The following is a 15,338-nucleotide window of genomic DNA, read 5'->3' as shown; positions in this document are numbered from 1 at the left end:
ATGTCGTCTGGTCTGATGAAACAAAAAATAGAGCTGTTTGGCCATAATGACCATCATTATGTTTGGAGGGAAAGGGGAGGCTTGCAAGCTGAATAACACCATCCCAACCGTGAAGCACGGGGGTGGCAGCATCATGTTGTGGGAGTGCTTTGCTGCAGGAGGGATTGGTACACTTCACAAAATAGATGGCATCATCAGGATTTTTACTAGAATTAAATGTCAGGAATTGTGAAAAACTGAGTTTAAATGTATTTGGCTAAGGTGTATGTACACCTCTGACATCAACTGTATCTAGTCCCCCCATTTGAAGATGTCATAAGTATTTGGAAAAATTCACATATAGTGTATTGAAATTGTCCAAAGTTGACTATTTGGTCCCATATTCCTTGCACAACTTGTTGGATGTATTAGTGGTTTGTTTTGGTTCTGTTTTGGATTATGTTCTGTCAAATAGGAACTGAATGATGAATAATGTCTTGTGCCATTTTGGAGTCACTTTTGTTCTAAGTAAGAATAGAAGATGTTTCTGAACATTTCTATATTCACATGGATGCTACCATGATTATGGATAATCATGAATGCATCATGACTAATGATGAGTGAGAAGGTTAGAGGCAAAAATATGATACCCCCCGAAAAATGCTACCCCTCTCATGTTATTGGTAATGTTTAGAGTTTAGCTTGTTTTGTTGTAGCCTCTGAACGGCATCTCACGTATTGTTATTCATGATTCATTCATGATTTTTCTTAGTCATGGCATTATCAGGTTCAATTTTGAAGTGTTTTTAAACAACAAATTGATCGATGTCAGTTCAATTATTTTAATTCCCTTTCATTTATTTTTTTCCCCCTGTGAGCTCAATGTGCAGTTTCTCTACAAATAAATCAGATCAAGCCTGCACTGTGCGATAGTTGTAGGGAGTTTCCAACAGACCAATATTCAACATAGTTTAGTGCAGAAAATGTGGTAATTAACTACAATGACCAAAATTCATTGCACGCCCGTTTAAACTTGTCTGGTCTTTGCCGAGCACTGAGCTATAAAAAGAATGGTGTGGAGCAGACACAGTGACTGAGAAGAGACAGCGGTGTGGAGCAGACACGGTGACTGAGAAGAGACAACAGTGTGGAGCAGACACGGTGACTGAGAAGAGACAACGGTGTGGAGCAGACACGGTGACTGAGAAGAGACAACAGTGTGGAGCAGACACAGTGACTGAGAAGAGACAACAGTGTGGAGCAGACACAGTGACTGAGAAGAGACAACAGTGTGGAGCAGACACGGTGACTGAGAAGAGACAATGGTGTGGAGCAGACACGGTGACTGAGAAGAGACAACAGTGTGGAGCAGACACGGTGACTGAGAAGAGACAACAGTGTGGAGCAGACACGGTGACTGAGAAGAGACAACAGTGTGGAGCAGACACGGTGACTGAGAAGAGACAACAGTGTGGAGCAGACACGGTGACTGAGAAGAGACAACAGTGTGGAGCAGACACGGTGACTGAGAAGAGACAACAGTGTGGAGCAGACACGGTGACTGAGAAGAGACAACAGTGTGGAGCAGACACGGTGACTGAGAAGAGACAACGGTGTGGAGCAGACACGGTGACTGAGAAGAGACAACAGTGTGGAGCAGACACGGTGACTGAGAAGAGACAATGGTGTGGAGCAGACACGGTGACTGAGAAGAGACAGCGGTGTGGAGCAGACACGGTGACTGAGAAGAGACAACAGTGTGGAGCAGACACGGTGACTGAGAAGAGACAACAGTGTGGAGCAGACACGGTGACTGAGAAGAGACAACAGTGTGGAGCAGACACGGTGACTGAGAAGAGACAACAGTGTGGAGCAGACACGGTGACTGAGAAGAGACAACAGTGTGGAGCAGACACGGTGACTGAGAAGAGACAACAGTGTGGAGCAGACACGGTGACTGAGAAGAGACAATGATGTGGAGCAGACATGGTGACTGAGAAGAGACACCAGTGTGGGGCAGACACGGTGACTGAGAAGAGACAACGGTGTGGAGCAGACATGGTGACTGAGAAGAGACAACGGTGTGGAGCAGACACGGTGACTGAGAAGAGACAACAGTGTGGAGCAGACACGGTGACTGAGAAGAGACAACGGTGTGGAGCAGACATGGTGACTGAGAAGAGACAACGGTGTGGAGCAGACACGGTGACTGAGAAGAGACAACAGTGTGGAGCAGACACGGTGACTGAGAAGAGACAACAGTGTGGAGCAGACACGGTGACTGAGAAGAGACAACAGTGTGGAGCAGACACGGTGACTGAGAAGAGACAACGGTGTGGAGCAGACACGGTGACTGAGAAGAGACAACAGTGTGGAGCAGACACGGTGACTGAGAAGAGACAACAGTGTGGAGCAGACACGGTGACTGAGAAGAGACAACAGTGTGGAGCAGACACGGTGACTGAGAAGAGACAACGGTGTGGAGCAGACACGGTGACTGAGAAGAGACAACAGTGTGGAGCAGACACGGTGACTGAGAAGAGACAACAGTGTGGAGCAGACACGGTGACTGAGAAGAGACAACAGTGTGGAGCAGACACGGTGACTGAGAAGAGACAACGGTGTGGAGCAGACACGGTGACTGAGAAGAGACAGCGGTGTGGAGCAGACACGGTGACTGAGAAGAGACAACAGTGTGGAGCAGACACGGTGACTGAGAAGAGACAACAGTGTGGAGCAGACACGGTGACTGAGAAGAGACAACAGTGTGGAGCAGACACGGTGACTGAGAAGAGACAACAGTGTGGAGCAGACACGGTGACTGAGAAGAGAATGCGAGATTGAGAGGGATAGAAAACAGTTGCTTCGTGAGCCTGAAAATGCATGATCTATGTGATTGATAGTTGGTATTCAGCAGTCAGAAAAGTATGCCTTATTTACTTTTAATAACTCCTACAATAGTGATATTAAAGTAATGTGAATGAATGTGAATGAATTATATGATTAATAAGTGATAAGCATTAATGGCCAGTCACTACCATTGTGTTATTGTTTACAGCATTCAACCCACATAATGCATAGTGCATTTAGGGTTCTATGTTTGGTTGGCGTTAAGGAGGTTAGTGTCAAACGCACATTAGTTTGCAATTTTGTCATGTAAAAACTGTGGCACTGGCATTTTCCAGCCTTAGCGCCAGGTTCGGCAATTTACTTGTCTTATATGGCTTCCAAGTGGTGCAGCGGTCTAAGTCACTGCATCTCAGTGCTCGAGGCACTTTTCTTTTTGTCCTTCCAAATGTAATCAAGTATACTAGTCAAGACCGTTGATAATGTGTTTAGCTTGTGAGACCTCTTGGGAATGGATCTTAATCATCAAAGCTTTATTAAAACATCAAGTTTGAGAGGAGCAAAAGTGAGCTGACATTCCCGTTTTATCTACAGTGCATTCGGGAAGTATTCAGACCCCTTGACATTTTCCACATTTTGTTACAGCCTTCTTCTAAAATGTATTACATGTATTTTTTTTCTCATCAATCTACACACAATACCCCACAATGACAAAGCAAAAATACGTTTTTTTGAAATCTTTGCTAATTTATTAAAAATAAGCAACTGAAATATCACATTTATATTAGTATTCAGACCCTTTACTCTGAAGCACTTTTGGCAGCGGGTACAGCCTTGAGTCTTCTTGGGTATGACGCTACAAGCTTGCCACACCTGTATTGGGAAGTTTCTCCCATTCTTATCTGCAGATCCTCTCAAGATCTGTCAGGTTGGATGGGGAGCGTGGCTGCACAGCTATTTTCAACTCTCTCCAGAGATGTTCGATCGGGTTCAAGTCCGGGTTCTGGCTGGGACACTCAAGGACATTTAGAGACTTGCCCTGAAGCCACTCCTGCGTTGTCTTGGCTGTGTGCTTAGGGTTGTTGTCCTGTTGGAAGGTGAATCTTTACCCCAGTCTGAGGTTCTGAGCACTTTGGACCAGGTTTTCATCAAGGATCTCTCTGTACTTATAGACGTCTATGTTTGGACCAAATCGAGGCTGGTCCACAAAAAGGCCACACTCTTTCTACCATATCCTATATCTGCTACATGATTTATGATTATTTCTTTGACTGAATTTTCTAAAGCCTTTATTACAGCAAAGCAAATATTAAAAACAGCCACATTTGTGAAATTGTTTACTTGACATGTTGCTGCGTGAGATTTGGTGCTTACGGAATCGGTGTGCTATTAAACGAACACTCAAACAGGCAATCGAAGCAGGATCTGACTTTGTTTATGTAGAAATATTGATGATTTATAAAGCCAAGCACATTTAACAGTTAAGCTATTGATTATAGATCTAATTCAGTTCGGGTTTTCTCTCTCCTCACTTTTTTTTGACAATAAGCCAAGGGCTATTTTCTCATCTCCTCATTCTGCTGCTGCCTCAGGCATTGTTCTCAACACCAATATGCTGGTTAACTTTGCTATTATGCACATAGCAACATAATCTGGGAAAAGGCGCCAATTCCTGCTCGACTAAAGAGATCTCGGTCGACCAACATCCTATTGACCAAACAATCGACTAGTCAACTAAATGGGGCCAGCCCTAACCTACACACAATACCAAAGCGAAAACAAACTAAGAACTGAAATACCTTTTTTTACATAAGTATTCAGAGCCTTTGCTATGAGACTCAAAGTTGCAGTCAGGTGCATCCTGTTTTCATTGATCATTCTTGAGTTGTTTCTACAACTTGATTGGAGTCCACCTGTGGTAAATCTAATTGATTGGCCATGATTTGGAAAGGCAAACACCAGTCTATATATGGTCCCACACTATAGGAAAGATTGTTTGGTATGGTTTAGAAACCTGGGGACCAAGCTGGAGTTATCACTGTGGCCCTATCACTTGGACATGTATCTTCACGCCTAGAATAAAAACCTCCAGGCTTTTGTCATAATTTTCAATTTATTGGGAAAAAATGCAGAATTATGTGACATGGGGAAGTTTGGAAAAAAAACGAATCCCTTCTGAATCATTCTTTGTAATAACTGACATTCTGGAGGAATAATTACAACCAACGTTCTCTAGTAATACTAGTCCCGTGTGAATAGGTCTTTGGTCACGTGCATACGATGCATACATGTCACGTAAAGAGAGCAAGGGTTGAGGGACTAGGGAATGTTTTTCCTAAACAAATGAGGGATTTCGAAGGCAGAACTTTTAAGTCATAAATTACTGTAATTATGTTGCAGCTTCAGCAACACGGACAGCGCGATAAACACTGTCGATGTTCTGTGGTGGTCGCTGCAGGAGGGAGGAGAGGGAGACAACGGGTGCTAGTTAGATAGTCGCTTGCTGTCTTTAAAAAAATATTTTTTACACAGCTCAGCAAGTCTGAGCCCTGCCCAGCACAATCAAATCAATTGCTGGTCGGACTCCCTCTAGTCATTTGTGTGTCTTAATTATTTAATAAAACTGTGTGCTTAATGTATCAGACAAGCTCAGTGAATATAGTTGATTTGATTAAACACATAGCATGTGTCAATATATGGGGGGAAAAAATGGTCATTTAAAAATGTCAACCAATCGATTGGTCGAAAGAACAGACAACTCTTGGTCAACCGAGATCTTTTTTAGTCAGGGACAGCCATAGTGTAGATTTATAAAGGGAAAAAAATGTTGAATCCATTTTAGAATAAGGCTGTAACGTAACAAAATGTGGCAAGAGTGAAGGGGTCTGAATACTTTCGAATGCACTGTAGGTATGTATGCTGTCTATGTTACAAGCATTTCACTACACCCGCAATAACATCTGCTTAACACGTGTATGTGACCAATATTGATTTTATAAAAATGTATTGTAGGCAGGCCTACATTATTTTAGCCATGCTTTGGATGTGTGTAATACCTCCTCCATGATGTAGCCCACGTGTCCATACCCATTATGATATACAAGAGAACCTTGTATTTAGAAGTTATTTTCCTCAAACAATTGTTTGTTTTTTCTGTTTCATATTTTTAAATCCCAAGCCTCAAAACATGAGACATCTGTTGCCTTGTGACAAAACTGCACATTTTGTCCCCAGGACAAGGTGCACCTGTGTAATGATCATGCTGTTTAGTCAGCCTCTTGATATGCCACACCTGTCAGGGGGATGGAATATCTTGGCAAAGGAGAAATGCTCACTAACAGGGATATAAAACATTTGTCCACAACATTTGAGAGAAATAACCTTTGTGGTTATGGAACATTTCTGGGATATTTTGTTTCAGCACATGAAACATGGGATCAACACTTTACATTGTGTTTATGTGTTTGTTCAGTGTAGGTACTGTACATTAAGTGCTTTAATTTCTAAATGGTTAAACAGATACTGTATGTATAAAAATACACTCAAATAAAAGGTGACATTCTCTACTGTCACCTCATATGAAACATTTCATCTGAAATCCAAAATGCTGGAGTATAGGGCCAAATTAACTGTCCAAATACATAAGAAGGAGAGTGTAAATATAATTAATTGTGTCCTTCCTTCATTTCCACTAGCAAGATGAAAAAGAGAGAAAAAAGGACCCATGCAGGTCCACTCGCTCTCTGTCTCTCTCTCTCTGTCTCTCTCTCTCTCTCTCTCTGTCTCTCTCTCTGTCTCTCTCGCTCTCTCTCTCTCTCTCTCTCTCTCTGTCTCTCTCTCTCTGTCTCTCTCTGTCTCTCTCTCGCTCTCTCTCTCTCTCTCTCTCTCTCTCTCTCTCTCTGTCTCTCTCTCTCTGTCTCTCTCTGTCTCTCTCTCTGTCTCTCTCTGTCTCTCTGTCTCTCTCTCTGTCTCTCTGTCTCTCTCTCTCTCTGTCTCTCTCTCTGTCTCTCTGTCTGTCTCTCTCTCTGTCTCTCTTTGTCTCTCTCTCTCTGTCTCTCTCTGTCTCTGTCTCTCTCTGTCTCTCTCTCTGTCTCACAAACAGACTGTTGTGCTGTATTTTGTCTCTGCACCGTTGCCTATGTCTGATTGCCAGGAGCTGGGCACATGGTGCGAGGTGGGACGCATGATTGGTTTCCAGTCACACGTAGAGCAGGGGAATAAGGTATGAAGCCTGATGCTGTGTGTGGGTTCAGTGGTCAGTGTCCAGGTTGGGAGGTCATGGGGTGAGGTTAGTGGGTTATGTAGTTACTGTAGGGTCATTGTAGTGGCAGGGGAGGGCTGTGGATCTAGGCCACACAGCCAAATTGGAACAAGAAGGAAAGAAATCCAATTCATATTCTTATCTCAACACCTGTCACACAGCAAGATGCTTTTCAACCTCTGGAGTGCTTCCCTGTTTTCAATTTCAGTGTGTGTGCATGCTTGCATTTGCAGATATGTGTGTGTGTCAGGGTTTCCATTAAGAAAGTGTGGTGCCGGACATTTGACCGGCAGCATTTTAATTTACTGGAAGTGTAAGAAATTTACTGGGACCATATGCATTGTGTGTCCACCCACTGTTCTCAGAATGACAGAAATACCATTCAGCTTAAGGTAATTCATCTTAACAGAACATGCAACTCTGATGCCGCAGCATGCAATTTGAAGATTCAAATCATTCAGAAGAGGCTACTACACCAGAAAGCATGATTTGGCCACAGAGGATCATTAGCTTCTTAAGAAAAAAAATGGTGAATCGTTTTAAATCGCATTGCCTAGGTTACAGTCGGAAGGGCCCGTCATTTTGGGCAGAGCGAGCAGAAAATACCAAGTAGATGATTGAGTTGTGACTGTCAGTGAAAAGCAGAGAGACCCAGCCAGGCAAACCGCAATATTTAAAAATTCAATAGCGGAAAAAAAGTTTGGAAAACAAACGACTATTGCTGTAAAGAGAAGACAATGAAAAGACTCCAATCTGTCTTACTTCTCAAAATTCTGAACTTAATTGATTGGAAAGTATTGGCACCAGCGGAGAACTTCAACCATATCCCCGTTGCGTGTGCATATTCACGGTCTTTATCATTAGGTCATTGCCTCTTTGCTTGTTTTTGGACAATAATTTCCCCCTCCAGGTTAGATGTATTTGTCTCCCCTTTTCGTAGGCCGATGATATGAATCAGACAGCGTTGTTTTTATTGATCTGTTTGTCAGGGTCAGCAGAGTAGGCTACCCTGTCATTTTTGTCATAGATAAAAAAAAATATTCAGCTAATGTCTCTGAATAAAGTGTAGTAGAATTGCATGAAATGTGTCTAATAAAGGCCACATTTTCCTGTGCAAAGAAAGGAGAAGAGATGTAGGTTTTCTGATCTGATGCCAAGGTTACTCTAAACCACTACGTGATGCAGTCTTTTTTGAGAGCAGTGATTGTAACACGCCATCTAAAAGTATTCTGACCCTTGACCTTTTTCACATTTTGTTACGTTACAGCCTTAAAACAGGTTTTTAGAAATGTTTAAATGTATTAAAAATAAGAAACATACCTTAGTTACAAAGTATGCAGACCCTTTGCTATGAGACTCGAAATTGAGATCAGATGCTTCCTGTTTCCATTGATCATCCTTCAGCTGTTTCTACAAAATGTTTGGAGTCTACTTGTGGTAAATTCAACTCATCGGACATTATTTGGAAAGGCACACACCTGTTTATATAAGGTCTCACAGTTGACAGTGCATGTCAGAGCAAAAACCAAGCAGACCATGAGAAACAAGATTCTCTGGTCTGATGAAACCAAGAGGAAACCTGGCACCATCCCTATGGTGAAGCATGGTGGTGGCACCATCCCTATGGTGAAGCATGGTGGTGGCAGCATCATGCTGTGGGGATGTTTTTCAGCGGCAGGGACTGGGAGACTCGTAAGGATCGAGGGAAAGATGAACGGAGCAAAGTACAGAAAGATCCTTGATGAAAACCTGCTCCAGTGCGCTCAGCGCTGGAGAGCTGGAAATAGCTGTGCAGCGACGCTCTCCATACAACCTGACAGAGCTTGAGAGGATCTGCAGAGAAGAGTGGGAGAAACTCACCAAATATGGGTGTGCCAAGCTTGAAGCGTCATACCCAAGAAGACTTGAGGCTGTAATCACTGCCAAAGGTGCTTCAACAAAAAAGGGGCAGTAAAGGGTCTGAATACTAATATAAATGTGATATTCCAATTTGCAAAATAAATACAGTTTTTTCTTTGTAATTATTGGGTATTGTGTGTAGATTGATGAGGGGGAAATAACAATTGAATCCATTTTTAATAAGACTGTAAAATGTGGAAAAAGTCCAGGGGTCTGAATACTTTCCGAATGCACTGTATATACAAAAGTATGTGGAACCCCTAAAAATGTGTGGATTCGGCTATTTCAGCCACACCCATTCCTGACAGGTGTATAAAATCGAGCACACAGCCATGCACTCTCTATATTGGCAGTAGAATGGCTTTACTTAAGAGCTCAGTGACTTTCAACGTGGCACCGTCATAAGATGCCACCTTTCCAACAAGTCAGTTCCTTAAATTTCTGCCCTGCTAGAGCTGCTATGATCAACAGTAAGTGCTGTCATTGGCTAGGAGCAGCAACGGCTCAGCCGCGAAGTGGTAGGCCACACAAGCTCACAGAATGGGACCGGCGAGTGCTAAGCATGTAGCACATAAAAATTGTTTGTCCTATGTTGCAACACTCACTACCAAGTTCCAAACTGTCTCTGGATGCAACATCCGCACAATAACTGTTTGTCGGGAGCTTCATGAAAAGTGTTTCCATGGCCGAGCAGCCGTGGCAGGTAACCTAGTGGTTAGAGTGTTGGGCCAGTAACCGAAAGGTTGGTGGATCGAGTCCCCGAGCTGACAAGGTAAACATGTCGTTCTGCCCCTGAACAAGGCAGTTAACACACTGTTCCTAGGCCGTCATTGAAAATAAGAATTTGTTCTTAACTGACTTGCCTAGTTAAATTAAAAACCAATGCCTAATATCACAATGCCAAGCGTTGGCTGGAGTGGGTTAAAGCTCGCCACCATTGGACTCTGGAGCAGTGGAAACGTTTTCTCTGGAGTGATGAATCACACTTCACCATCTGGCAGGCCGACGGACACATCTGGGTTTGGTGGATGCCAGGAAATAGTGTCAACTGTAAAGTTTGGTGGAGGAGGAATAATGGTCTGGGGCTGTTTTTCATGGTTCGGGCTAGGCCCCTTAGTTCCAGTGAAGGGAAATCCAAGCCAGGCGTAATCGCCCAACATCAGTCCCCAACCTCACTAATGCTTTTGTGGGTGTATGGAACCAAGTCCCCGCAGCAATGTTCCAACATCTAATGGAAAGCCTCCCCAGAAGAGTGTAGGCTGTTATAGCAGCAAAGAGGGGAGACTAACTCCCATGATGTTGGAATGAGAGATATTTGACAAGGGGGTGTCCACATTCTTTTGGCCATGTAGTGTATTCTTAGCCTAAATGATGACTATCCAATCTATGACATTATGAATGGTAGGCTATCTTACATAAGTCTGCCAATGCGAGGATGCATGAACTGCTTTATTAATAAAGGATCATTTTTATGGTGAAAATTAGCTTCCTGAAACTTGAAACCCACGCTCTGAGTATGTTAGAATAACTGTGTACGTTTCCTTTTCCTCACCCAACAAGACAAGTAACAAACAGCAATATCACTCGCCTTTGTCAATCTACTGTCCCACATAGTAGAAAAGTGTACCTATTCTATTGGTCAGCTTGTCTTTCTGTGCAAGTAAACAAATGACCTATTCCAAACAGACTCTGGGACAGTAGTGGGGCAATAGATCCCAGATTTATACAACCAATAAGCCAAGGCTACATCCAATCAACATTTAAAAAACAATAAGATTCATGCAACAGATCAGAATGTGGATTGTGCCTTTGGCTATTGAACAATGAAAGAAAGTTTATTTGAAAACCAATAGATCATGAGAGAAAAGGCTACTGGTTTCATTGGCCTATGGAAGTCTTGTTGGATCTTGGCAAGGCTTTTTTGAAGCAAGATAAGACATGGCTCATATGTAGAAAAAAGTTCAGGTTTCAAATAATTACGTATATGTTTTCAAAATGCATACTGCCTCCAGCTCATTGCAAAGTGGTGTGTGACACGCTGAAGCCTGCCTAGTTGCCTATGCACATGAATGGCGAATGGGAAGCTCGCTTCAATTACCAGTTGAGAAATAAAAATAGTAGCTCTTTATAATTGTGGCATCAAAACAGTTTTTTACACTCGATTGCCTTCAGAAATGTTGTGCAATGTGCTTATTAAAGCACGTTTCACTCCAGCAGCAACAAACAGCTGTTTGAGCAGAATCAGCAGCTCTCACGCTACATCCACAGGTATTTAAAATACATTATTTCGCAATGTCATTTTTTGATGTTGCGTGCTTGATCACGTGATACTTCACATTCTGATTCACTTCGAAACGAGTGCAGTGGTCCATCTGGTTAACCAGTCTAACTGATTCTCAGTGAAATCCAACACATTTCTCCATGTGTTTTATTGCATTGTCTCCATGTAAAGCTAGCCTGTGGGCCAAGGTCTTTCTTACAGTTAACCTGTTTAGCTAATGTCTGTCCTTGTTTGCACTCTGCTGCTAATTTGCTCATACTTGTGTTTTATTTGTATTTATTTAATCTTTATTAAACTAGGCAAGTCAGTTAAGAACAAATTCTTATTGACAATGACGGCCTAAGAACAGTGGGTTAACTGCCTTGTTCAGGGGCAAAACGACAGATGTTTACCATGTCAGCTCGGGGATTAGATCTAGCAACCTTTCGGTTACTGGCCCAACGCTCTAACCACTAGACTACCTGCTGTCCCTTGTTGGTTTGCTTGTTTTGATAACTTATCAAATACTCTGAGTGTGTGCGAGAGTGTGTTCGTACTGTATGTGTCTATGCACAAGTGTGAAATCAAACGTATGTACCTCTTAGGAGGCTGTGTCTAATTAATACCATACAGAAAGACAGACTCAGCAGCCTCCCCTTCCTTTCCATCTTCCCCTTCACAACTAAGCTCTATACGTGTTCCCCTTGAACCCAGGACCCAAAGGAGAGGAAGTAAACAGACTCCGTTACAGAGGTTTATTTTGGCACTTCTGCCGCCACCCTGCCTGGCACGCTGTGTGGCCCAGTGGGGTCATGGCATAGGTGGGTCCGTGTGTGTGAGTGAGACGGGAAGTTGGCTTTTTAAATCTCCCAGCTCAGCATTTACCTCAGCATGTTCCTCCTGTTACTGACAGCAGCTGCTGCACTAACAGACGCATCGTAGAGACTCTCTCTGTGTGTGTGTGTGTGTCACACGAAAACGCAAACGCCCACAGCGACCTTTAATCTCCAACCTTCCGCCCTCTGTTACGGCTCACAAAGAAAGTCATGCTGAGGGTCCACTGGCACACAGTGTGTCTGAGTTTGACTGTGGCCGAGACTGTGGCAGCTTAATAGCAGATGAAGTGTTCCTAAGGACAGTGGTGCTTTTCTCTCTGAGTGAGAGGCAGCCAGACAGACAGCAGAGAGACTGGTGGAAAGGAGGCCAGGGTGGTCCTCCATCTTGGCACCATTACCACAGGATAAGCTGCTTAATCAGACAGCCCCAAGATGAGTGTCGTGTTTAAGTGTTAGTGTTCTCTGGGGAGACGGAGAGTGGGGCCCCTTTTAAAGTCCCCTTGGTGCATCTTAACACTACTGTCATGTTCCTAAGATTTACTGAGGACAAAGATAATTGTTTGGAAAATATTTTTGTCTTGACCTTGCCTTTGTGTAAGTGGAATACAATTGGTTTCAAACTCTTATACTCACAAGGCCTTATAACTCTGCTGTGGCCTCTGTGTTCAAATTGAAGTTCTTTTGAGCTGTTTTGTGGGGTGGTTTTCCACAGTGCCTTCTATAAGAACCGTACATAATGAATAAAGCTCTGTCTTTGGCTATGGAATATTCATTACTGCTACTTTATGACCCTCCTAACAAGAGTTGTCCAGCCACTGAATGGAATTCAGGTCTTGTTATGTATAAGCACAGGGAAGTGACCGTTGCCTACATTATTTATCTTTATAAACTGGTTGGTTCGAGCCCTGAATACTGATTGATTGACAGCCGTGGTATATCAGACCGTATACCATGAGTATGACAAAACATACATTTTTTAATTACGTTGGTAACCAGTTTATAATGGCAATAAGGCACCTCGGGTGTTTGTGGTATATGGCCAATATACCACGGCTAAAGGGCTGTATCCAGGCACTCTGCGTTGTGTCGTGCATACGAACAGCCCTTAGCCGTGTTATGTTGGCCATATACCGCACCCCCCCGGGCCTTATTGCTTAAGTAACCACTGCCTGACTAGCTTTGCAAACAGAGCCATTACCTCTGAATCCATTTATTGACTCAAGGGGCAGATTTGACAATGTATCATATGTGTTTAGATAGGCTTGTCAAAGTGGTGGAGTATGTATTTACAAAGCGATGGTTTTACGCGCTCTTGCCCTTTCCAAGGTACCTCCCTGGGTTTTGTAGAAGTTGGGTTATGGCAATAAACATGGGTGTTTGGACTGCAGTAATGACCCCTGGCTCATAAACCAAGCCAGATGATCAAATGCCACCTACCACAATCACCCTCATGCATATGGTACTCCGACTCCACATAGTCTGCCCTCAGTTCCCTGCCTGCTATTTCAGAACATTGTCTTTGTAGTGTTTGGCTTGACAAACAGGGTCAAATGAAGGATTTGTTGAGTTTTACACACACCTGACTGGGGTTGCTAAAGACCACTTGTGACTTGGATCATATTTTTCAAGCCTCTATTAGGTCCTAGCTGCCCTCTCCCTTCTTTTAGTAGCATTCAAGTTGTTCTGGGCTGTCTGTAGCTTAATAAATGCCCTGCTGCCCAGTACACAGACAGGCACATGGCTCCTGCCCCGGAGCAGAACAGAGAGGTATCATCAGACAGGGCTGTCAGGGGAAATCACCTCATAACCAGGGAGAGGACAGCACCTGAAGCAGCACACAGCAGTGTCACCTCAGATAGCACCTCTACAAGCGACTTCTCAGGACACTCCTCCCGGGCCCAAAATAACCCTCAGGGATGATGTTATTAACAGTCTGTGATAGGACTGTGATGTCTTTGGCAAAGTGACATATCTCTTGTTAAGCTCATTGTTTTCTGTCTTCCATTCTTCTCTCTATCCCCTCTCTTACCTCCCCCTCTCTCTCTCTCCCCCCTCTCGGTTACTCCCCCCTTTCTCTTTCTCTCCCATTGTTGCAGTTGCGACTCCGAGAACCGTTACCTTGGCAACCCCCTCAGAGGAACGTGTTACTGTAAGTATCCCACCTCTGTAGCCCCACCTGAGTCTCTATTGTATTTTCGTCCTCCAGATCTTGCCGTCGTCCTATTTTTTTCCTTTCATTTTTTACACACACACACACACACACACACACACACACACACACACACACACACACACACACACACACACACACACACACACACACACACACACACACACACACACACACACACACACACACAGGCGTGCGCGCACCTGGTCAGTTGCAGTATCTCACACAACTGCACATCTCTAACCTTTGCCCTGCACTGAGGGTGGGCTAAGCAGATGGTAGCATTTACTCTGTGGCAGGCATATTGCAGTAATCAACTGCAGCTTTGTCTGGCTCTAAACTTGATTTTACAGATTTGTAGCTGGAGATGGTAGCAGGGTTTAGAGGGACTTCTGTCTTCAGATGTCAATGTCAGACCACTGGCCTCATTGATTTTAAACATTTGCAGCAAATTTGTGGTTTTTCAAGTTAAAGTACATGGGGGGGAATGTTTTACTGAAAACAGATTCTCGCTGACATCATCCGGTAAAAGTTGGTCCACTAACCACGGTTGTAAGGGTAGCTGTTTAGGAACTAAGTTCAAGTACTGTCACTTCCAATAGTAATCCAGTTGAGTTTAGTCATGAATTAGTTTAGTTCTGTGAGAGATAGTAATCCAGTAGTAATCTAGTTTAAAACTACCACCACAAATTGCATGTATTTGAAACATTCATTTCAATAGTTGATATTCAGTATTGCTTTATCTTTATATTGTCAGATTCTAACCAGCTCTAGAAAGGTTAAATACATGTGCCTGCATCAATCACAGTAACACCCTCTGTCACCTGTTATTCATGAGAGATTGTGTCTGTTCAGCTGACTGGCATGAGGCATCATGTCTAAGTGAGGAGGGCACTAGATGGCATCCTCGCTGTGCATTGTACCCACACTTACCAGGGGGACGTGGGTCCGGAATTCACTTCCATCACTATGGTCACCTCGAAAGCTGTCTATCTGTGTAACTCTGTTTGGCTACAGACGGTGTCTCCTGAGGGACATGCCGTATCCTGATCATTCCACTGCGTCGGTTGAGAGGGTTCAAAGTCA

General features: G+C 43.5%; 1 protein-coding gene across 4 annotated transcripts in view; it reads left to right on the top strand.

Moving 5' to 3' along the window:
* LOC135511110 (attractin-like protein 1) overlaps nucleotides 1-15,338 on the top strand; it is a 327,206-nt gene that overhangs the window by 143,710 nt on the left and 168,158 nt on the right. For all 4 annotated transcript variants that reach the window (XM_064932650.1, XM_064932647.1, XM_064932648.1 and 1 more), the window contains one exon: nucleotides 14,179-14,231. In XM_064932650.1, coding sequence (XP_064788722.1) covers nucleotides 14,179-14,231 — 53 coding nt within the window. The remainder of the gene's footprint in view (nucleotides 1-14,178; nucleotides 14,232-15,338) is intronic.

Source organism: Oncorhynchus masou, chromosome 23 (genome assembly GCF_036934945.1).
Source record: "Oncorhynchus masou masou isolate Uvic2021 chromosome 23, UVic_Omas_1.1, whole genome shotgun sequence".
Classification (NCBI taxonomy): domain Eukaryota; kingdom Metazoa; phylum Chordata; class Actinopteri; order Salmoniformes; family Salmonidae; genus Oncorhynchus; species Oncorhynchus masou.
Note: the sequence above shows the minus strand (reverse complement) of the source record. Positions and strands in the feature narration are given on the sequence as shown.